Consider the following 24,357-nt stretch of genomic DNA (forward strand, 5'->3'; position numbering starts at 1 on the left):
TTTTTATAATATATGAGAATTGATAAAACCATATAGGTTAGGTATGACCTGTTATCAAAAAGATTTTAAAAACGGCTCATTTGCATTGACTTTTACATGACTTGTTAATTAAATGAGTTAAATGTGTCGAGTCGGGTTGATCTGTTTAATAAACAAGTTGTGTTTAGGTTGAGGATTCCTGACACGTTTACTAAACAGGTTGGGTTCGGGTCAACTTATAACCTAATACTCATAGCTCAACAAGACACGAACTCGACCCGCAAACACGAATTGCCACATTTTGTACAAATAACCAATCTTGATTAAAATATAAAGAAATAAAATAATTTTATATTATAAAAATATAGAATAAAAAAAAATATATAAAAAAAATTAAAATTAAATATTATTCATATTGGTTATATCGAGAATGGCTAAGTTTCTTTCAACTATAAAACATAATGATTAATGCTAAATATATTATTATAATAAAATTTATATATATGCTTATGTATTTTATTTTTTATTAATTAGTAGGTGTCACAAACTATTTTAATTTTTCAAATTCTTTAAATTATAGTTAAATTAATAGATTTCCACCATGTCAGAATACTAGTGCTTAGTCCATTGGTTGTCATTTTGGACACTTACCTTGAGAAGGTGTGTTCTAACCCTGCCAATTGAAAGATTTTCAATTTCTTTTTTATTTTTTTCCTCCCAAATAAACGATAGGTGCTGGAAGATTTTTTTTTTTCCTCCCAAATGAACGTGTGTTGGAAGTGTGTGCTGGAAGTTTTATTTTATTTATTATTTTTTTTTTCAAATAAACGTGTGTTGGAAAGTGAAGTGAAGTGAAGTTTCTTTTATGTGCTGGAAGGTTTTTTTTTTTTTTTTTTTTTTTTAAACGTGTGTTGGAAAGTGAAGTGTGTGCTGGAAGTTTCTTTTACATGTTTTTTTCCCCCCCCAAATGAACGTGTGTTGGAAGTTTTTTTTTTTTTTCCCTCCAAATAAACATGTGTTGGAAAGTGAAATTCATGTCCTTTTTTTTCTCCCAAATAAATGTATTTTTTTACTTCCTTTTTATTTTATTTTTTATTAACCCACTAAATCCTTATCTCATCTTGGTTTTTACGTATTATTATTTTTAACTTTTTAAGAGTCCTTATCTTATCTTGGTTTCTAATATTGGCCTTCTTTATCTTTATATCAAAATTGTAGTTACCCACCATATTAAAAATAAAACCTGTAGCTGCCAATAATTGCTTAGAAAAATTAAAGAGTTTTTATTCTCCTCAAGAAAGAAAAAAAAAAAAAAAAACTTTTGTAGAAGGAGTCGTAACAACAACTCACAGGTGAGTTTTTAACCTCTCTCTCTTTGTCTCCCATTTCATCAATTTTCTGAATCTCCAATATTTTTTTACAATTTTCTCAGAGAAGTTGCTATTTCCTCCAAATCTAAGAGAGTGGAGACTGAAGAGTGATTGAATGTATGGTTTTTAACCATTACTCCCCAGGTAAACATCAAGATTTTTAAACTATTATGCATTTTTTTATTAAATAAATAAATATATTATATAGCATATAAATAGAATAAAATAATTTTAATTATTTATTTGATTAGGTTTTTTTTTTTTTTTATCTATTGAGATTTAGCATTTTTTTTTTTAATAAAATGAGTAATGATTGAACTGAGGCTTAGTTTTGGCTTTGAATATGTGCATGTGATTCTTAAATTTCATGAATATATACTAATTTAATCAAATATTAGTGAAAATCATTTTTTTCAGGATTAATTACTAAATTTTTTTGTAAAAAAAAAAAAAACCCAAAATGTCTTATGAATATGATTACAGCAACCTATGAATATGATTACTTTGTTTTTAGTCCTGGTAGCATGTAACAATTAATTAAAAGTATGATTGTGGTGTTGACTACATTTTTTTTGTGCATAAACAAATTTAAGTTGTCTTTTGGCCATTATTTCTAGCCTACTAAACATGAAAGATGTAGGTTTAATCAATTTATAAAGATTGTTGCAACAAACCCTCACTTATGTCCTATTAATGTTGTTAGTTGGCGTACAATGCCAAATGACTACAAAGGAAATTGTTGGAATATAATTGAGGTATTAAAATTTTAGTAACATATATTAGGCTTCTTTCCAGAATTTCAATGCTTCTACATAGATTTTTTTTTTTTAATAGAAAGAATGCTTCTACGTAGTGGTTATGGTTTTTATTTTATTTTTTTTATATATGTATTTGTGTTTCAATCAAAGTTTTACATCCCCAAGATGAGATTGCAAGAGAGATAATCAAGCGTCATAAATTAAAGAGATTGGGTGATCAATGGAGGAATTGGAAGCATGCTTTGAAAGCAGAGCACTTTGATAAGTCAAAAACTGCAACACAAATAGTGGCTAGACTCCAAATATAGTAAATCGCCAAGATTATGCTAAGCTTGTTGACTCTTGGTTAGAGGTAATAAATAAAAATAATGCACATGAGAAGATATGTATTTGTCATCATTTTTTTTTCCAATAGCCATTTGATATATTCTCGCAGATTTGCCTATATATATATAAGTTTTCACTAATGCAATATATGGTTTATTGTATTCCAGGAAACTAAGACAATACATTGGAATATAAAGGGAGACCAAGTTTCATGCTGGAGTGACTTTTGGCATACTTCAAAGGGAATATTTATAGTCTTAGTTTTTATTGTAGGTTGTCTACAATTATTTTATCATTGTCTTATCTTAAGTACCAAAAAATATTGTTTATACTTTTATTAAGATATTTGTGATTCCAAACTTCGAATTGTAAAGTTTTATTTCTTCATTTGGATCAATATTATTAACTATTTGCAATTATTTTATTACTTTGATTTTTGGAATTGTGGATTTTAATAACATTCCAAACATGTTATATTACTAATTTTTAGGGAAAATTTAATTAAAAAAATATTTTTGTAATATTCAATAAAGTTTATACCTTCGGTAACGTTTTTATAACTGCTTCTGTATGGAACCTACAGTAGCGGTTGTTTTTTGATGCAATAACTAATTTATAACAAAGTGTACGAATGGGAGACTAGCATTTTTTATTTATTTATTTTATTTTATAGCAGTGTTCTATAAAACTGTTGTTAAAGAATATCTAGTAGCAATTCACAAAATTGCTATTAAAAATAATTCATGCTAGATATAAGGGAAGGGTATACAAACATTTTTAATTTTGTTTAGTAGCGGTTTATAGAACTGCTGCTAAAGAATCTATAGCAGCAATTACAACCACTGGTATAAATAATTAATTTCAAAAAGAAGGGCCCTGTGTACTAGCGATTTTTTTAATTCTCTAGCAGCAATTCTATGAATTGCTGCTAAATAATCTATAGGAGTGGCCACATAACCGTTGGTAAAATAATTAATTTCAAAGGAAATGCTGTGTGTATCAGCGGTTTTTAATTCTCTAGCAGCAGTTCTATGAACTGCTACTAAAAAATCTATAGCAGCAGTTACATAACCGTTGGTATAAATAATTAATTCCAAAAGGTAAAGTTGTGTGTACTAGCGGTTTTTAATTCTCTAGCAGTGGTTCTATGAACTGCTACTAAAAATCTATAGGAGCAGTTACATAACCGTTGGTATAAATAATTAATTCCAAAAGGTAAAGTTGTGTGTACTAGCAGTTTTTAATTCTCTAGCAGTGGTTCTATGAGCTGCTACTAAAAATCTATAGTTGCAGTTACATAACCATTGGTATAAATAATTAATTTCAAAAGGTAAAGTTGTGTGTACTAGCGATTTTTAATTCTCTAACAGCAGTTTATAGAACTGTTGCTATAGATGTTTTCTATACCAGCGATTCCTAAAACTGCTGCTATAACCTATAGTGACCTATAGCAACGGCAACTTAACAGCGGTTATTCAAGTTGTAGCAGTGGTTTAGAAAACAGCTGGTATAGACCTATATGACTTTTAGTAGCATTTTTTTAAAATTTTAGTAGTGGTTACAACCACTGTTAAAATCAAGTTTTTTGTAGTGATATGAGCTTGACAACAAGGGAAAATTTCATTGTACCCAGGTATAGAAATAGGAATAGGACAAAGTTTTTGGTCCTACACACATACATTGAAAATGCTTATAGATTTCTTTGCATATAAGTTTCTTTACATTCTTATGTTATAGTAATCCTATTACAAGTGCAGCTATTTCTATTCAATGCCATGATCCACTCCTCTATAGAAATAGTTTTAGCCAATTCATGTTTGTTTCAGAATTAGTTTATGAGAAATACAAATAACTTTGTTACTGGTAGGCTTCCTATTCTGAAATGGCTCACACCCAGAAAGTAGTTTGTGCATCTTGCATAATTATAAAAAGAGAACTTTTAAAATACCTCCAAAGATCCAACTATAGAGCAGTGGAAGACAGTACAATTTTGAAATCATCTCTCAACCTGATATCATGTTACTATGAAACAATAAACCAGAGTTTTATAGTGAAGTTTATGTGATTGATGAATGTTCCAATTGTTATAGTTGGGATTCCATTGTGCCAATTTGGAAAGAGGTATTGACATGGGAATTTTCAAATTAGCAAAAATTCTTATAAATTTCGTTTGTTTCTATGTATTAGTTATTCTTAATATATGTATATGACTTGCTGCTATTCTATTCTGTGCCACAATCCACATACCACTCTTCTGCAGCACTAGATTTAGTAGATTCAGATTGGCTCGTTCTTTTAGGAAAACAGAAATAGATTGAACTTTCTTGTTATAAAATCTATATCAGATAAATGTACACCGAAGTTCATTACTCTTTGTTAAACACTGTTGAGATTTCAAAGAATACCAGTTTTTTTCTTTGTCAATATGTTGCATTAATTACTATTATTATTATTATTTTTTTATAACTATTCAACCAATGGTAATGTTCTTTGCAGATTCTGATACAGGGAGTAAGAGGTTGAAAGTGACGGCAATAGGTAACATACTTCTTTAATCAAATCTTTTTGTTGATACTGATATTTACATGTTTGCTTGGACAGCCTATCCTATAAAACTGAAATGATTCCATATGGAAGTGATCTAGTGTGTATTCAACACTTAAACCGTGACCCTTTTTAACCCCTTCTCACGGTGTGTTTAATTATCAATTCTTTTAGAGTATTATTCATGCAATGATATAAGGTTTTGTTATCAGTTTTGGTAATGGCTCCATTTGCTCCATTTTTTATAATTCAATACCATGTACCTGTTTGTATGAAATCCATCGGTAAAATAGCTAATTTTTCATAGTTCATGATTTTCCTCCAAGGCTCCCTATCTCCTGTCCATCAAAACATATATCCTTTAATCTGCCAATAATACTGGATGCCAAGTCATCCTTAGCATGTCCTTCTTCATTGTTACTCTTGTGTCACCACAAGAAAATGCAATTGAGCTTCAAGACATTATCAACATGTAGTTTGAGTTATTGTCGTGTTACCATATTACTTCATAACCTCTATTCTTTATTACAGCCACTTTTTTTGCTGGAACTGGAGTTTTGATGGTTATAATCTACTGCTCCTGGAGAAAGCTCTCGTCAATTGAAAGTATTAATTTTTGGAAGAAGGAAGATGTAACTCATCAGAGAGTCAAGGCATTTCTAAGGAATCATGGACCTCTTGCTATTAGAAGATACAATTATTTAGATATAAAGACAATCACCAAGTCCTTTAAAGATAAATTAGGCCAAGAGGGCTATGGTTGTGTTTATAAGGGGAAGTTACAAGACGGCAGTTTTGTGGCTGTGAAGGTTTTGAATCATTCGAAAGGTAATGGAGAGGAATTCATTAACGAAGTTGCAAGCATTAGTAGGACCTCCCATGTTAACATTGTCACTCTTAGGGGCTTTTGCTTTGAGGGATCTAAAAGAGTTCTTATCTATGAGCTTATGCCTAATGGATCTTGAGAAGTTCATATATAAAGGAAATCCTTCAAGTTCTAATCATCAGTTGGGGTGGGAAATATTATACAAGATTGCTATTGGCATTGCACGAGGCTTAGAGTACTTGCATAGAGGTTGCAACACACGAATTTTGCATTTTGACATAAAGCCTCACAACATTCTTTTGGATGAGAACTTTTGCCCAAAAATTTCTGATTTTGGCCTTGCAAAGATATGCCTAGAGAAAAGAGTAATATATCAATGGTCGGCGCAAGAGGGACTATTGGATATATTGCTCCCGAAGTATTTTGTAGAAGTTTTGGAGAGATTTCTCACAAGTCAAATGTTTATAGCTATGGAATGATGGTTTTAGAAATGGTGGGAGGTCGAAAGAATATTGATGTCAGTGTTGATTTGACTAGTGAAATATATTTTCCACATTGGATTTACAAGCATCTTGAACTAAATGAAGAATTAGGATTGTTAGGCCTTTTAAAGGAAGGAGATGAAGACATTGCAAAGAAGATGATAATAGTGAGTTTATGGTGCATACAAACTGACCCCTCAGACCGACCATCAATGAGTAAAGTGGTGGATATGTTGGAAGGGAGTCTCGAATCTTTGCAAATCCCCCCAAACCTTACTTGTCTTCTCCGCCAAGATCACCAATAGATTCTTCTACTGTAATGATGTCAATACAATATGACTCTATGCACTAAAATATACTTTCTTTTAAGGGAAACATTGACTCTATAGGAGGTATGAACTTTGTTGATTGTATTTATTTTTAGCTTGTTAAGGAAGATCTTTTCTATGTTGCTTAAAATATTTGATGAGACCTGACTTTATGGCCTTTCTTCCAATCTAATATTGTCGTTAACCCTTGCAATACACGAGAAAGAAAAAAAAAAGGTTTAACAATATAATACTATTATAGTGAACAAATTTCATACTATGATGTGGTTTAATCTTACATCGAGCTCTTGTTAGATCTGGTCAAGACGGCGAGGAATTCAAATATTTAGAAAGAATGTGTCATTAAATTTGGTGTATAATTATATATGCTGAATAATATCCACCCTATCCATATTATGTAATTTTCTCAGTGGCATATATTGTGCTCAATTTGATTTATTTTTCGATGTTTCTGAAAGAAAAAAGAAGAAGATATATTTTCGATAATCTTGGAATTATACATTATGGACTTTGGAATTAGTAATGACATCACAGACCAAGGAAAGGCATGTCCGTGTACTGTACTCACTACCCAATGCACAAGACTCTACCCGTCTCCACGATTGAAACAAGCCACATAGATTTCTACAACAAACTTTTTGACTGTTCTCAGGTTTTGAAGAGGCAAGTGAGTCTTTCCTCTGCGTGTCAATGGGGTCAGATGAGCAGGAAACTCCCCTCAGTGGAGACTCTTTGGCATTGGTATGAAGAGATTTCCCAATGCACAGACCATATGTTTCAGATGGGTATCCGAACTTGTTCCCATTTTCATTTTATTTCAGTCTGTTTTCACACGGCTTCCATATCCAATTTCCAATTCAACTACCGTGTTAATCAGTGAAACCACATACTATAAATAGCGAAGAAAGAAGAAGCTGTACAACCACGTCGTTATAGTTTAGAGTAAATACATCCTTGGTTGTGATTTTCGTTTTTGCTACTGAATCGGGAATTTTGGGATGGTTTCTGTCTCTCTGTTTGTTTTCTTTGTTCTCTCACACCTCTCGCTGCTTCACTCAGTTGAATTGCAGTTTATTGCCACTTTGCCAGTAAATTGTGACAAAACACCTCCTACAATCCAACTGGGGTGGACTTTGAGGACCATATGAAGTTATAAACATCTCTTACACTAGAGTCTAACAGTAACACCACACAGTCCATGCGTATCAAGGACTTCTTACTTTCGGATTACTTGACTAGCCAAAAATGCGAATTCTTAACCAGTTTTACTTTTCCCAACTCTCAATTAATCTTCTATGAAATTACCTCACCCATGCAGACCCTATTTAAATGCGATAGAGTTTAGTGGTTTTTTTTTTTTAATAGTGTTAATTAAATGTTCTCTATTCAACTTTCTATATTAATTTTTTTTTTAAATTGCTCTTCTTACATGCAAATTTGCTAATTAATTTTTTATATTTAAGTTTTATTAACATCTACCTTACTCAGGAAAATTAATTTTCAATGATTATTCAGCACATTTATAACATTTTTTATTTGGGTGAATTAATATAGGTTTTAATTGGGTTGGATTCTTATAGGCTTGATATTTGTTTGGGCCTTCTTAGAATTGGGGGAAAGAATGTAAAATCCACCCATTTCTTTATGTAATGGGAGCCTTAGGACCCGTTATAAATTTTTAGCACAAGTAGGGTCTAGGCATAGAGTTGGCCATGGATTGGACAAAATTGAGCTCTAATCCAATTTGCAGATATCTCTTCCAACACACTAGATGACGATTTATAAGACTATCTATGCATATTATTTTAAAAAGTCACATAATTCATTAAAAAAGTCATGACTAAAATTACAAATGGATAATCTCTTCAATGGCCATAAAATGGGTTAGAGGTAGATAGCTCCAAATCAATTTTGAGCTAAACTTTTATGTAACACTAGAGTTCTTATTTTTTATTTTTTATTTTTCAAATGGAAATTGAGCATTTGACATTCGGCAATGGTTTGGACTCCAGCTGGACCTTGGACAGTGCAATACTTGTAACAAAACCTTTACCTCCAAGCCGATTTTAAAAAAATTCCCCCAATCCATTACATGGCGGTTAAAAACACTACTCTCATGTACTTTTAGTCATATGACATTTTTTATAAATCATGACTTGTTTAAATGTTATATGTAGACTGTCTTATAAATCGCCACATAATAGGTTGAAGAAAAACCTTAACCAGGCTAGCCCCTAATCATTTTATGTAATTTTCTTAGTGGGATATGGCCCATTAGATATATCATTTATCTAATTATCTTCAAGTTTCAATAATATTGGGATCAAATAATATGGATTATGGAATGGCACGGGCACCACATACCATAGGCATGTTTGAGGAATAAGATGGCAAGTGGACTAGCCAAGTTTATGTTTGGTTTAGCTCCATTACTTTTTTAGAGTAATGATAGGACCATAACTTTTGTCACAACTTATTTACGTAGTAAGTTGTAAATGGTGGAGTTGTGGACCAACCACTTTTACTCCATCACTCAAGACTTGTCACGTGAGCAAGTTGTGGTCCTAACATTTTCCATTTTTATGGGGCAATTGATTGTCTATTTTGTACCAAATTCACCAAGACTCCAATCCACACGTATTCACGATTCAAACCAGTCGCAATGATTTCCACGACAAACTTTTGACTGGCCTGAGTTTTGAAGAGTCGGGGAGTTAAGTGAGTCTTCCACTGAGCTTGAATGGGGAAGATGAGTAGAAATTCCTCAATGCACAGAGCATGTTTGAGAATTGAGATGGGTACCCCACCTATTTCAGCCTATTTTTTTCCCAAGTCTTTTATATCAACTTTCCAAGTTGTCAAGTACAATGTTAATCAGAGAAATCACATATAATATAGTGAAGAAAGAAGACAAGAAGTTATACAAACACGCTGTTTTAGTTTAGAGTATTTAGATTCTTGGTTGTGATTTTTGTTTTTTGCTAGTAAATTGGGAATTGTGGGATGGCTTCTGTCTCTCTGTTTTCTTTGTTTTCTCACACCTTTCGCTTCTTCACTCAGCTAAAGGAGAAGTAAGGAGAAAACTCCCAAAAATGCGAATACTTAACCAATTTTACTTTTCACAACTCTTCCATTCATCTCTTTTCAACTCACCACACCCAATCACACTCTATTTAAATGCAATCATGCTCTTAATATTACTTTCTCTAAAAATTTTAAGAAAATGAACAGCAGAGACTAGAATTACTCATTCCAACGATAGTTCTCCCAGTTTTCCTTCTGAATGTTCAATTATTCGGGTCCCAGCTGTAAAAGAGCATTCAGATGACCTAAATTTAACTGCTGAGTTCGACCTTGAAGTGCATGTATGATGTATCTGATGCTTGTAGCAGTTGTTACAGTGGAGGGGGTCTATGCGAACATGACGAGGAGGGAAATTTTCCATGTGCCATTACAGAGAAAGGTAAAGACTTCAGAATAACTGAAATAGGACACGGTTTAATATTTAAATTTTGTAATTATTTAACTTTAGTATTTTTTATGTAATTTTTGTTATTTTAAGTTTAGGTGATTTATTTTCTTATTTTAGATGTTTTAATGTTTTTTTAGTCAAATTAGGGTTTTATATGCTTTCGTTGCTGCCTTAGGGTTTGCTAGCTGCCTTTGGGTTTTTAGCCACCCTAAGTTTTCTTTTTACTATTTAAACGCATATATTGTAGCCTCCAAAGGCAATTCAATTTTCAGACTATTATCAATGGACACAGACTTTTGTCAAATTATTTCTCTAGTGGATTTCAGTTTTTCTCCTTGTGGATTCAAGGAAACCCCTCGTGAATTCAAGGTTTACTATTAGAAGCTAATAAGTTTAGTTTTTGTCCCATCAAGAGAGTATTGTGTGTGTTTTCTTTAGGCTTCTGCGACATCAGTTGGTATTAGAGCCTTGACATACCCTGATCTGATGGCTAGCCGACGAGATAGTAATCACCATAACAATGACGGCGGTGACGACTTTGACAACCCAGTCCTCACTAGGGCTGAGTTCCTCAAGTTTTGTAAAGAGGCTCGTGATGAGAATCAACAATTTTGTGAAAAGAGTCAGCAAATATAGGCGAAATCAAGCAAATGATTGCTACTCTTCTTGCTAGGAAATCATCTCACAACAACAGTGATTAATATATTCAATGACGCACTCCTAACTACAAGAAAATTCCATTCTTTGACGGAGATATGTGTAAGCTGGATTTTATTGACTGACTTCTTGATTTGGAAGAGTATTTTAATTTTTGGAAGATTTGTGATGAAGAAAAAGTGTGGCTTGCATCTAATAAATTGGACGATGAAGTAGAGGAATGGTGGGAAGATATTCAAATCGATAGAAAGCAGCAAGGTAAGCATCCAATTTGCTCTTGGCAAAGAATGAAAAAGATATTAATTGATTTATGGTTTCCTAATGACTATTATGATATACTAAATTATATAAGTGTTGATTATAAATTTGTGTATTCATATGAAAAGCAATATATTCAAAACATGAAGGTGAACCATAAAACCAAAATTATCACAGCCAAGTTCATGTGTCAAGTAAAGGAAAGGGTTTGAGGGTTGAGAAGACGCAGCCTATTTCTAAAGAAAATTTTGAAGTGGTTAAAAAAAATCAAGACTTGCAACAAGTTATTGAATTGAAGATTGAAGATACCATTAGTCAGAAGTTTGATGAAAAGGTCAAAGAAAAGAAGGTTGAGTTGATTGTGGATAATGACAGAAATAAAGAGATGGTAATTGTTGAGAATATTGTGGAAGATCCAATTGAGGTTAAATATGAGGACAAGTCCACAACTCACAATCCTCAGATTTTGGTTGATTTGTTCAAGATGACTACACAATATGTTGATTTTCTTGAAGTAGAAAATTTTAATTTTATAATCATTCCTTTGTTGATTAATGTTGCAAATAAATTAAAGGTAGATGAGAATAGATTTTATGCTACACTTTATGAAGAATTCAAGTTTCAAAACCAAATTAATTATGTGCACATCGAAAATGAGGCTAATGGGCTGGGCCTCGTTTGAGCTCACAACTTATTTGTATGGTGGGTTTGGATTTCCTACTTTGGGTCGTTCTCAGCACATAGACTTAATGAGATCACTTTTCTCTCTCTACGTTGCTTCCCTCTTTCTCTAGAATCTCCTTTCTCCCTTTACTCTCTGTTTCTCTCTCTTTCTTTCCAAAACCTTCCAACCCCCCCATTCTTCCTCCAACCTCTCATATTTATAGCTCTAAGTTAGTGGAGAGGCTATGATTATCTTCTTGGTTAGTGCAATGGGAGGTCCAATATTATCAGCCATAAGTGGGTGGTTAGGTGGGAGTGGGATGAGGCGAGAGTGGCCTTGGAACTTGGTTCCCACTCTAGTAGTTGTGCCTGGCTACGGTGCTTCTGGGAATTGCCGGGTACACTAATGATGATATGTTCGGACGTTATTCTTCCTTTATTGTCCGGTAATGGTCCCCCGAGCAAGGATCGAGTGATGAAACCTAGGCTTGCAATCCGTGTGGGCTTAGACTGGGATCTTGGGTATAAAAATATTGGGGCCATGGGCCACACTGTTGTGTTAGAACTTAAGGCCCAAATGGGCCTGGGCACCACGGGGTTGTACAAATTCATTAAAGCATTCAAAGTATTTGTATATTTGGGGTGGAAGATTTTAGATTTCAACCATCAACTCGAGGACAAGTTTTTTTCAAGTGGAGGGGTTTGATGTAGGACACGGTTCAATATTTAAATTTTGTAATTATTTAACTTATTTTTATGTAATTTTTGTTATTTTAGGTTTAGGTGATTTATTTCCTTATTTTAGCTGTTTTTAATTTTTTTTAGTTAAATTAAGGTTTTATATGCTTTCATAGCTGCCTTAGGGTTTCTAGCCATCCTAGGTTTTCTTTTTTACTATTTAAACACATATATTGTACCTTCCAAAGGCAATTCAATTTTCAAATTATTATCAATAAATACAGACTTTTGTCAAATTATTTCTCTGGTAGATTTTAAATTTTCTCCTTGTGGATTCAGGGAAACCCCTTGTGGATTCAAAGTTTACCCTCAGAAGCTAATAAGTTTAGTTTCTATTCTATCAAGAGAGTATCACGTGTGCTTTCTTTAGACTTCTGTGACATCAATAACACACAAAAATTTTGAGCTACACAAACATGTATTGAAAATGCTTATAGAGTTCTTTGCATTTGCATAAGACTTTCTTTACAATCTTATGTTATAGTAAATCCTACTATTTCTCTTCCATGCCATAATTTACTCCACTACATTGATGGTTTTTAGCAAATTCATATTAGTTTCAAAATTAGGTTTTGAGAAATAGAAATAACTTTGTTACTCGTAAGCTTCCCATTTTGCGATAGGCAACTAGCTCACAACCAGAAGGTAGCTTATGCATCTTGCATAGTTATAGAAAGAGAACTTTCAACATATCTCCAAAGATCCAACTAGAGAGGAGTGGAAGACAGTATAATTTTCAAATCATCTGTTTGTCATGATCTAATCCTATAGTTATCCACCTGAAAATTTTACTCTCTTCCACCTCAATGTTCAATCATTCATCTTCCCCTAAATGCAAATGGGAGAAACAATAATTTGCAGTGTTCCATTGTGAAATTTATGTGTTTGATAATCTATAAATAGTTAAATACTATATAACTTTTGACTTTTTTTTGACTTCGTTACCACTTAAACTTTAGAGACTCTACAATTTTAATTACTATATACTTTTTTTGACTTCATAAGAACTTGCATTGTAAGTTTTAGAGACACCACAATTTTCCATGTCACCAGTTTTTATTATTATTATTATTTTTAAGTTTTATTTTTAAGAACATGATATGCCTCAAACGCAAAGCTTCTCTCCCTAATGCAGAACCTTTACCTCTCACCTCTCTCTCCCTGCCAGTATCCTACAATTTTATTCTCTATCCCTCTGCGCCGGTTGAGTTGTGATTGACTTTTTCAAGTTGTAATAAAAAAAATACCAGTAAGTTTTTCACACCATCTATTGAATTTCAAAATCAACCAGCAAAGCCTTGATGTTGGTACTTGGTACCGCCTAACCCAGCCCATCACGATTCCAATCCCGCTAACCCTCTATTGTATAATTGTTGCTATGTTTTTTTTGTTGATTTGTTAGGAATTTAAGTGTCCCATGCATCATCTTTAATGCTTATGTACCTTGCACGTTAGAGTAGAGGTTTTCTTCAATTCTTCTCTTGCTTTAAATATATTACAGTTTACTATGTTTTCATATTTTTAATTTAACTTGAATAACATTGTTTTCTTGGGTGTATTGATGTGCTTGAATTGTTAAAAAGAGTGGATAAACAATGTTGTACATGGCTAGGTCAATTGAAAATAGAGAAATATCTTTCTCAAATTAAATAACATTCTTCCTAGACTAAAAAGTTTTATAATTCATTGAAAAACCTTTTGTACTTGGCCAGGTCATCAAATTTCCCAATTCAAAGAGATATGGACATACTAGAATGCTCAAGTTTTTTAATGTCAGAGCTCAAACTCTAGGTATATAGTTTTATTATGTTTTCATTGCCATAGAGTAGCCATGGTGTGGCGAGCCATGCCATTATGTGTTATGTGGAACATGTGATATGAAAGATACACTTAATGGTTTTTGTATGATTGGATGTGTGTGTTGGGCAGTGTCCCTTTGATGTCTTTTACTGAGTTTTCCAACTCTCTTTCCCTTTAATTTGTATTCTTTGAAAAGGGAGTGTGTACATCTTTTTATGTTGCCTCTCTTTTTTCCTTTCCTAATAAAATTATTTATTTAAAAAAACACTAACCTCTATAAGTTCTACTAAGATGCAGAAAAATGGTAATAATTTGAAATACTTTAGGGGAAGTCTCAAACTTGACCATGGGGTAGGGTGTTTCTAAATAATGTCAATGGAAGAACTAATATTGTGAATTCTCTTAAAAAAAAAAAAATCACCTAGTTTGTAATTGTATGGAATTTGCTATTTAGGTGAGTCTCTATTGACTTCTCAAAAATCCTTCCTTTTTTGGTCCAGAGAGCCTTGAATGCCAATATGTTCTAGATTGTTTGATGGGAGCACAAATGCTACCTAGAAACTCATGGAAAGTTATTGGAGGGATCTATTAAGGAAGGTTCTAGTATGGAAAAACAAAGGTTTTTGGGTGATCCACAATATATTACCTAGAAACTCTTTAGCCTCTATTGACTTCTCAAAAGTCCTACCTTTTTTGGTCCAGAGGGCCTTGAATGCCAATATTTTCTAGATTGTTTGATGGGAGCACAAATGCTACCTAGAAACTGATGGAAAGTTATTGGAGGGATCTGTTAAGGAAGGTTCTAGTATGGGAAAACAAAGGTTTTTGGGTGATCCATAATATATTACCTAGAAACTTTTTAGTCTCTATTGACTTCTCAAAAATCCTACCTTTTTTGGTCTAGAGGGCCTTGAATGCCAATATTTTCTAGATTGTTTGATGGGAGCACAAATGCTACCTAGAAACTCATGGAAAGTTATTGGAGGGATTTGTTAAGGAAGGTTCTAGTATGGGAAAACAAAGGTTTTTGGGTAATCCACAATATATTACCTAGAAACTCTTTTCTTGAAAGGTTATCCACAAATGCTACCTAGAAACTCTTTGTTTGTTTCTACCTAGAAACTCTTTGTTTGTTTCAGTGATGATATTTTCTAAAAAATGAGTCGTTTTCCAAAAAGAATTTTCTATTAAATAAAAAAAAAAACTCATTTTCCTATGTTTGGCAACAACCTTAAATGTGTTGAAAAATAATCTCCTAACTTCCTTTATTTAACTTTTTGTTAGTTAGAGTAGTTTAAAAAAAAAAAAAAAAATAGTGGAAAACGATCTCTAAAAATAATCCATATTTTTTATGTTGACTAAATATAATTTTCCTTTGATTCATTTTTTTGATATTGCCAATTACTAGAAAATACGAAAAACTATCTTTACAAAATTTTTCCATTGAAACAAGCATAGTGTTATTATTACAATTACGATTGTTCATGTAAAATTAGAATGCCTTTATATATAAACTAGACTTTCAAAGAATTAGCGACTAGTTGTTACAATTGTCATGATAATCGATAGATGAATTTTCATTGTACCAAATATGGAGAAAGGTATTGATAGCGGAACACGTACAAACACACACACGTGCATTTGAAAAATTGCCTTAAAATTTTTTTGTTGGTTTCTATGTATCAATTATTCCTAAGAGCATTAGCATTAGGGGTATAAAACCCCCCGCCCCCCCCTGAATAGGAAGTTCTAAATATAAATACTTATTTCATTGTGTAAAAAATTTTAATTACATCCTCGGTTGTGGCTCTTTTTGCATTGTCAGTTGCTATTTAGCAACTATTAATTTTGCTATGTTTTTTTTGTTGATTTGTTAGGAATTTAAGTGTCCATGCATCATCTTTAATGCTTATGTACCTTGCACGTTAGAGTAGAGGTTTTCTTCAATTCTTCTCTTGCTTTAAATATATTACAGTTTACTATGTTTCATATTTTTAATTAACTTGAATAACATTGTTTTTCTGGGTGTATTGATGTGCTTGAATTGTTAAAAAGAGTGGATAAACATGTTGTACATGGCTAGGTCAATTGAAAATAGAGAAATATCTTTCTCAAATTAAATAACATTCTTCCTAGACTAAAAAGTTTTATAATTCATTGAAAAACCTTTTGTACTTGGCCAGGTCATCAATTTCCCAATTCAAAGAGATATGGACATACTAGAATGCTCAAGTTTTTAATGTCAGAGCTCAAACTCTAGGTATATAGTTTTATTATGTTTTCATTGCCATAGAGTAGCCATGGTGTGGCGAGCCATGCATTATGTGTTATGTGGAACATGTGATATGAAAGATACACTTAATGGTTTTTGTATGATTGGATGTGTGTGTTGGGCAGTGTCCTTTGATGTCTTTTACTGAGTTTTCCAACTCTCTTTCCCTTTAATTTGTATTCTTTGAAAAGGAGTGTGTACATTTTTATGTTGCCTCTCTTTTTTCCTTTCCTAATAAATTATTTATTTAAAAAAACACTAACCTCTATAAGTTCTACTAAGATGCAGAAAAATGGTAATAATTTGAAATACTTTAGGGAAGTCTCAAACTTGACCATGGGGTAGGGTGTTTCTAAATAATGTCAATGGAAGAACTAATATTGTGAATTCTCTTAAAAAAAAAAAAATCACCTAGTTTGTAATTGTATGGAATTTGCTATTTAGGTGAGTCTCTATTGACTTCTCAAAAATCCTTCCTTTTTTGGTCCAGAGAGCCTTGAATGCCAATATGTTCTAGATTGTTTGATGGGAGCACAAATGCTACTAGAAACTCATGGAAAGTTATTGGAGGGATCTATTAAGGAAGGTTCTAGTATGGAAAAACAAAGGTTTTGGGTGATCCACAATATATTACTAGAAACTCTTTAGCCTCTATTGACTTCTCAAAAGTCCTACCTTTTTTGGTCCAGAGGGCCTTGAATGCCAATATTTTCTAGATTGTTTGATGGGAGCACAAATGCTACCTAGAAACTGATGGAAAGTTATTGGAGGGATCTGTTAAGGAAGGTTCTAGTATGGAAACAAAGGTTTTTGGGTGATCCATAATATATTACCTAGAAACTTTTTAGTCTCTATTGACTTCTCAAAAATCCTACCTTTTTTGGTCTAGAGGGCCTTGAATGCCAATATTTTCTAGATTGTTTGATGGGAGCACAAATGCTACCTAGCAACTCATGGAAAGTTATTGGAGGGATCTGTTAAGGAAGGTTCTAGTATGGGAAAACAAAGGTTTTTGGGTAATCACAATATATTACCTAGAAACTCTTTTCTTGAAAGGTTATCCACAAATGCTACCTAGAAACTCTTTGTTTGTTTCTACCTAGAAACTCTTTGTTTTTTTTTCAGTGATGATATTTTCTAAAAATGAGTCGTTTTCCAAAAGAATTTTCTATTAAATAAAAAAAAAAAACTCATTTTCCTATGTTTGGCAACAACTTAAATGTGTTGAAAAATAATCTCCTAACTTCCTTTATTTAACTTTTTGTTAGTTAGAGTAGTTTCAAAAAAAAAAAAAAATAGTGGAAAATGATCTCTAAAAATAAGCCATATTTTTTATGTTGACTAATATAATTTTCCTTTGATTCATTTTTTCTGATATTGCCAAATACTAGAAAATACGAAAAACTATCTTTACAAAATTTTTCCATTGAAACAGCATAGTGTTATTATTACAACTAGTCGTAGACTCGCGCGTTGCGCGTGATAATATTATTGTTTTAGTTATTATTGGTTAATAGTTGGTTTTTCATTTTCTTTCAAGTTAATATATTGACTTTAAAAAAATATACAATCTAATATATTAATTCAACAACAATAATAATAATAATGTTGAATAATAATATGAGAAGAAAAAAGTAAAAATAAAAGATATAAAATAAATACAATTAATTATCTCTAAATAAATACCAAATTATTTAAATCATATTATGTAATATTATAATATTACACTCTTATATACTATCTTTAATTCTTTACAATGCAATATGATAAAATTTAACAACCAAAGTGAAAAAAAAAAAAAAAAAACCTTAAAACACAATTAAATCGCATCAACCTAAAGTAGAGTTCTAAAAACACAAAAATTTCTCAACCTAAAACAGAGATGCTATATATATATATATATATTACCAAAAATTGAGAGAGAAAGAGAGAGAAATAAATTTTTTTTGTGAAGAAAAAATTATGCATATAATGGAAAAGAGAATGCCAAATTTATACTAAAAGGATAACAATAAGAAGAAACAAAATAAGGGAAAGATGAAGAGTGATATTAAGAGAGAGGGTAATAGGGAGATGAAAATGAAAAGGGAAGGAGAAAGGTTGGAGAAAGTATAAATGTTAAAAAAGTGAGTACAATTTAATTAATTTAAATTTAAATAAAATATTATATGTTTAATTCAAAAAAGGAAAATATAAATAATTTAGCTATATGGAGGATGTGACTGAGTTTAAATATTGAATAAAATAAGATGAAAAGATTAAAAAGTAAAAATATAATATATATAACAATAAACACCAAATTGCCAAATCATGTTATGAAATAGAATAATATATATTATATTCTTATATATTATCTTTTTAATTTTTTATAACACAATAGTATAATATTTAACAATCAAGAGAACAAAAAAAAAAAAACTTAAAATTCAAAACTAAATCGTCCCAACCTAATGTAGAGTTATAACAAACATAATTTATCAACTTAAGCAGAGATGCAGGAAAAAAAAAATACTCCAAAAATTATTGTGAGAGAGAGAGAGAGAACCTTTTTGTGATGGAAAACTATGCAAGGATGGAGAGAGAATAACAAATTTATAAAAGATGGTGTGAATATGAAGAGACAAAATAAATGAAAATGAATGGAAAGATGAATAGTGACATTAAGGGTGAGGGTAGTGAGGAGATGAAAAGGTAGGAGAGGAAAAGATGAAGAGACAAAATAAAGAAAGATGAAAAGTGATATTAAGGTTAAGGGTAGTGGGGAGATGAAAAGGTAAAGGCATGAGAAAGGTTGGAGAAAATTCAATTATTAATAAAAAGTAAATGTTAAAAAACAATTATAGGAAAATTGGAAAGAAAAAGAATAATGACGTAGATGCTGATGTGCTCAACGTGAGCGCAATAACATTAAACGTTACGCTTTAACTTTTAGTAATATATAGATTACGATTGTTCATGTAAAATTAGATTGCCTTTATATATAACTAGACTTTCAAAGAATTAGCGACTAGTTGTTAAAATTGTCATGATAATCGATAGATGAATTTTCATTGTACCAAATATGGAGAAAGGTATTGACAGCGGAACACGTACAAACCACACATGTGCATTTGAAAAATTGCCTTAAAATTTTTTGTTGGTTTCTATGTATCAATTTTTCCTAAGAGCATTAGCATTAGGGTGTAAAACCCCCGCCCCCCCAGTTGCTAAATAGCAACTGACAATGCAAAAAGAGCCACAACTGGGGATGTAAACTTAAAATTTTTTACAACTAATGAACAGTAAGTACTTATATTTAGAACTTCTATTCATGAGTTTATAAACTAAAATATTATATTTTATTCATTTTTTTTCTCTCTCTCACTTATCTCTCTCACATTACGTCTTTTAGGAATGACAATTTAAGCCCGACCCACGGGTACCCAGCCCATTAGGGTTGGGTTTTACCCGGTCCGATAAAGAATAGGGTCGGGCTTGGATTTAAAAAAAAAAAACCCGAAAAGGGTCCGAGTCAGGTTCGGGTTTTGGAAAAACCCGGCTCGAATCCGGACTCGACCTGACCCGATTAGGTTAAGTATAAAATTACAAAAAAAACCTTCCTATATATATATATATATATATAAAAGCCTAACCTAAAACTCATTTCTCTCCTTTCTCTCTCAACTCAGCCGCCTCTTCATTGACTTTCACTCTTTAATTAGCTCCACCAAGACTCCAAAGTCACAAATCAGGTTCAGACACTCACATCTCATCCTCACCCTCAATTCTCCATGGATTTCTTTCATCTCACGTGTTACTTGTTGAACAACATCATTAGTTTTGTCTCTGAAAGGAGAACTTGTAGAATCTCGTGGTGGTTGTCGTTCTTGTCACAGAGGAGGTTGTGATTGTTGTATCAGAGAGAATTCTGTGTGGTTGCCATTCTTGTCATAGAAGAGGCGTGATTGTTAGAATCAGATAGAGATTTAGTGGTATGAGTTCTTTTTTTTTGGTTCATTTTTTTTTTTTTTTTTGGGTTCATTTCCTCTTCTAGTAGTTTTTGTTTTTGGGTATTTGTTTGAGGATTTAATATGTAAAAATATGTCCATAAATGATAAATGGAGTTTTGTTCCTCTCTAATATTTGTTTTTGTTTTTTGGTATTTGTTTAAGGATTCAATATGAAAAATCGGAGTTTTGTTTCTTCATAAATGATAAATGGAGTTTGAGGATTTAACTGATAAAAATGTTGATTGATTTGTGTTTGTGTTTGTGATTGTGTTGGGTTTTTTTAAAAATAAGTTTGGGTTGGATTGGGTTGCCATGGAATAGGCCCAAAAGTGGCTAGACGAGGCCCGCGAAGACCTGGCGGGCCGAGTTTGGGGCTAAAAAAGGACACGTTTATTAACGGGCTGGGTCCGGGTAACAGGGAAGACTCGCGGGTCGGGTTCGGGTATTAAAAAACCCGGCCCGAACCGACCTGTTGCCATTCCTAACGTTCTGACTGTATTCTTCTCCCTTATCTCTTCTTCATTAATCTCACGGTATGAATCTCTCTTCTCTCTTCTCTCAATGCCTCTCTGAATCTCTCTTCTCTCTGTACTTTGTGGTTGTGGTTATCGTTTAGGTTGGGCCAGTGGTGTTTGGATCGGTCATTTGGGTCAGATCATGGGCATCTTCAGAGATTGGAGAAGCAGCAGCAACTATAGCAACAATGAGGCATTTGGTGGTGTTTTTATTAGGATCCGATGCTACGGTGATGATGGGTCAGATATGCCTTCGGACTCGTGCTTTGGAAGTGTTTCTATTAGTAGCTACAGCATCGATGATTGGAGTTTGAGGTCTGAGAGTGGTGTTCTTTAGATTTTCAATGGTGGTGGCTGGTTGGTTAGTTTGATGGTATGGGTGTAGAAACGGTTTAGGTATGGGTAGGTGATTGTTTTGATCTGTTCCAATTTAGGTACAGGTATGTGTTTTTTCCGATTTGGGTGTGGTGATGTGGTTGTTCTGATTTTTTTTCCTGATGGGTTTGTGGTGAGTGGTGGATGGTGGATGGGTTTGTTGTTTGGGTTTGTGGTTGATGGTGTTTGTTGATTATGGCATGGTGGTGGTGCTATTGGCTTGTTTGGTGGTGGATCTGTTTGGTTAATCGAGGGGTTTGGGGTGGTAGTGGGTGGCTTTTGTTTGAGTATTGGGTTTGTATCAGTGGTCGGTGGTGCATTGGGTTGCTCTATGGTGGCAGTGGTTGGCTAGAGAGATAGGAAGAGAGACCGATTAGAGAGAAAAGAGAGAGTCAATTTTTATATATATTATTTATTGTGTAGTTTATATTATTTTAATGAGTTGTGTATAAAAATAGAAACTAAGATGTCGGGTGAGTTGTAAATAAGAGAGTAAAATAGATAAAATAGATTTTGAGGTTGTAAAATAAAACTTTTTGCATCTGAATGCAAATGCTCTAATGCATGGATATGACTGGATGTGACGTTTACGTACTACTCATCTGTAGCACTAGCTTAAGTTGTTTCATAAGTTTTAAAATATTAGTACACTCACGTATTCTTTAAATTATTTAAAAAAATCAAGTTCTAAAATACTTAAAAAAATGTTAATTGTAATCAATATGATTTACTGCTATTTCTATACGAGTTTTCATTTCTCTATTGTACTTTTCTCTTTTGTCCTCCTTTGTTTTCTCACTAGTTTTCAGCTACAAAACTGACGGGATGAAAAAAAAAAAATATAATATATATTGAGTTATATAAATAGTAATATGAATAAATTGATGTATTTTTTTATTATACATGAGAAATAACATATGTTAATTATGTTTTCAACATACTTTATGTATTTTTCTCAAAAAAAAAAAAAAAAAAAACTTTATGTATGATATATAAGATGGATTCAAGTTACACCTGGTGTAACTTAATAAGAGTTACACATTTTTCTGACCATTGATTTCTATTAGATCTAATGGTAAATAATACACTAATTGCCATGTTATCAACTTTCTAAAAATAAGTGATGTCAAAGCATTAAAAGTCGTTAAGCTCCACTTTCTCTCCCCATGGTCTTCTTTTTCTCTTCTCTTCTCTCTCTCATTTGCCTAGGCCTCTTTGAGCTCACCTCCTCCTCTGCTAACCCACTAACTCACCAGAGCTACACGTTAAATTTAGCTGGTTAAATTCAGAAGTATAATTTAGTTTTAAATATAAGTCTAACACCGATCTGTTAAATTTTTTTACTAGTTTGAGTCTTCTGTCACTTAACAATGAAATAGAGGTGTTCTAGTAGTCTGAATGAAAATTTGATTACAATTCAGGGAATTGAAACTCAGTAAGAATTGGGTCAAAGTTAATTGTTATGATGATTAATTTTAGAGTTGCATTGTTTTAGAAATAAGAGCCACACATGGGACATGGCACATTAGCCTCATTATTTAGGATATATGAAAGGCCATGGTGATCAAAGAAAATAGTGTGAAAGATATATAAAAGGACAAATTTATCTATCAAAATACTCCTCCACGCAAAATGCATTTTCTATGGTTTTAATTGTAGCAGTCAGTAAATAAGGGGCGAGAGTATGAGTAATTTTGAAAAGTTAAAATGAGGAAAGTCATATCCATGCCTAAATCAAAGAAGTCTTTGATTTCTTTAAACGAATCTTAGAGAAAATGAATAAAAGTTTCTTTTAAGGCCACTGTGATTGGGTCTGCCTCCTCGAGCTCCTTCTCATTCATGCCACAATATCACAACTGGCTCTGTATTCATCATTGAACAGGGTGGCATCGAATTTGTAGTTTTTTCCCCTCTTCCTCTCAACGTTTAGATGACTAAAAATGTAATAAATAGGGAAAGAGAGAAAAAAAATGCTACTATTAATTATGCAAGATGAGATGGATATAAGAGATTTCTAACCATTAGATCTAATAGAAATCAATTGTCATAAAAAGGTGTAAGTCTTGTAGAGTTACACAAGGTGTAACTTGAACCCATCTCATGATATATATATATATATATAAATGAGTTCTAGTTACATTTGGTGTAACTTTACAAGAGTTACACCTTTTGTAAACTATTGATTACTATTAGATCTAAGAGTAAAAAAACACTCATAGTGGTATCATTATTACTCCCTAGACATTAGTGATTTAAGCATTAACTCTTCTTATTAAAGGGGGGAAAAAAACACAGCATTAACTTTTTTTTTTTTTTTCATCCATATCATCATCTTGTTCCTCTTGTCTTTCTTTTTGCACAATACTTTCAGGCCTCCATCATGAATGGTGGTTGGAATAATTCTGAAAATAACATCTCAAGTCTTTTTTCTTAGACTCGTTGTTGGAAAAAATTCTGAAAATAACTCTCAAGTTCTTTTCTTCTTGCTAGGCTCATTGTTGAAAGAATTTTGAATATAACGTCTCTATATATAAACAAAATATTTTAGTCAAGATTCTCTCTTAAAGTTAATAAGAAAGTTCTCCTCATGGTTCCTCCACAAAGAAATTTCTTCAACAGAAAACACGCCATCCGCTTAAAAAGTCCTTTATAGATATAAGACTATTATTAATGGTGGTAATGGAAATCCAAATTTAAGAAATATCTTTTCACTGCAATAGTTTTAGAGCACATGTGGTCTCCTCAACGTCAACTATGAAATTACCTAGTAACACCAGACGAATAAACAAAAGAGAAGCTCTGTGGCTGCTTTCCGACCCAACTATAAGAATTTTATGAATGGTGGAGGCCTGAAAGTATAGTGCAAAAGAAAGACAAGAGGAAGAAGATGATGATATGGATGAAAAAAAAAAAAGTTAATGCTGTGGTTTTTTTTTTTTTTTTTTCCCCTTTAATAAGAGGAGTTAATGGACAGTTTTTAATACATCATTTTTCTCACTTTTT

At 32.3% G+C, this 24,357-nt stretch overlaps 1 protein-coding gene across 1 annotated transcript; it reads left to right on the plus strand.

Moving 5' to 3' along the window:
- The first annotated feature begins 4,911 nt into the window (after nt 1-4,911).
- Nucleotides 4,912-6,708, plus strand: LOC112001814 (PR5-like receptor kinase). Its single transcript, XM_065760587.1, is given in 4 exon segments — nt 4,912-4,972; nt 5,510-5,936; nt 5,938-6,155; nt 6,158-6,708. Coding segments are annotated over 4 exon segments (1,140 nt in total). The 3' UTR covers nt 6,592-6,708.
- Nucleotides 6,709-24,357: the final 17,649 nt, after the last annotated feature.

The sequence above is a fragment of the Quercus suber genome, unplaced genomic scaffold (genome assembly GCF_002906115.3).
Source record: "Quercus suber isolate HL8 unplaced genomic scaffold, Cork oak 2.0 scaffold_373, whole genome shotgun sequence".
Lineage (NCBI taxonomy): Eukaryota > Viridiplantae > Streptophyta > Magnoliopsida > Fagales > Fagaceae > Quercus > Quercus suber.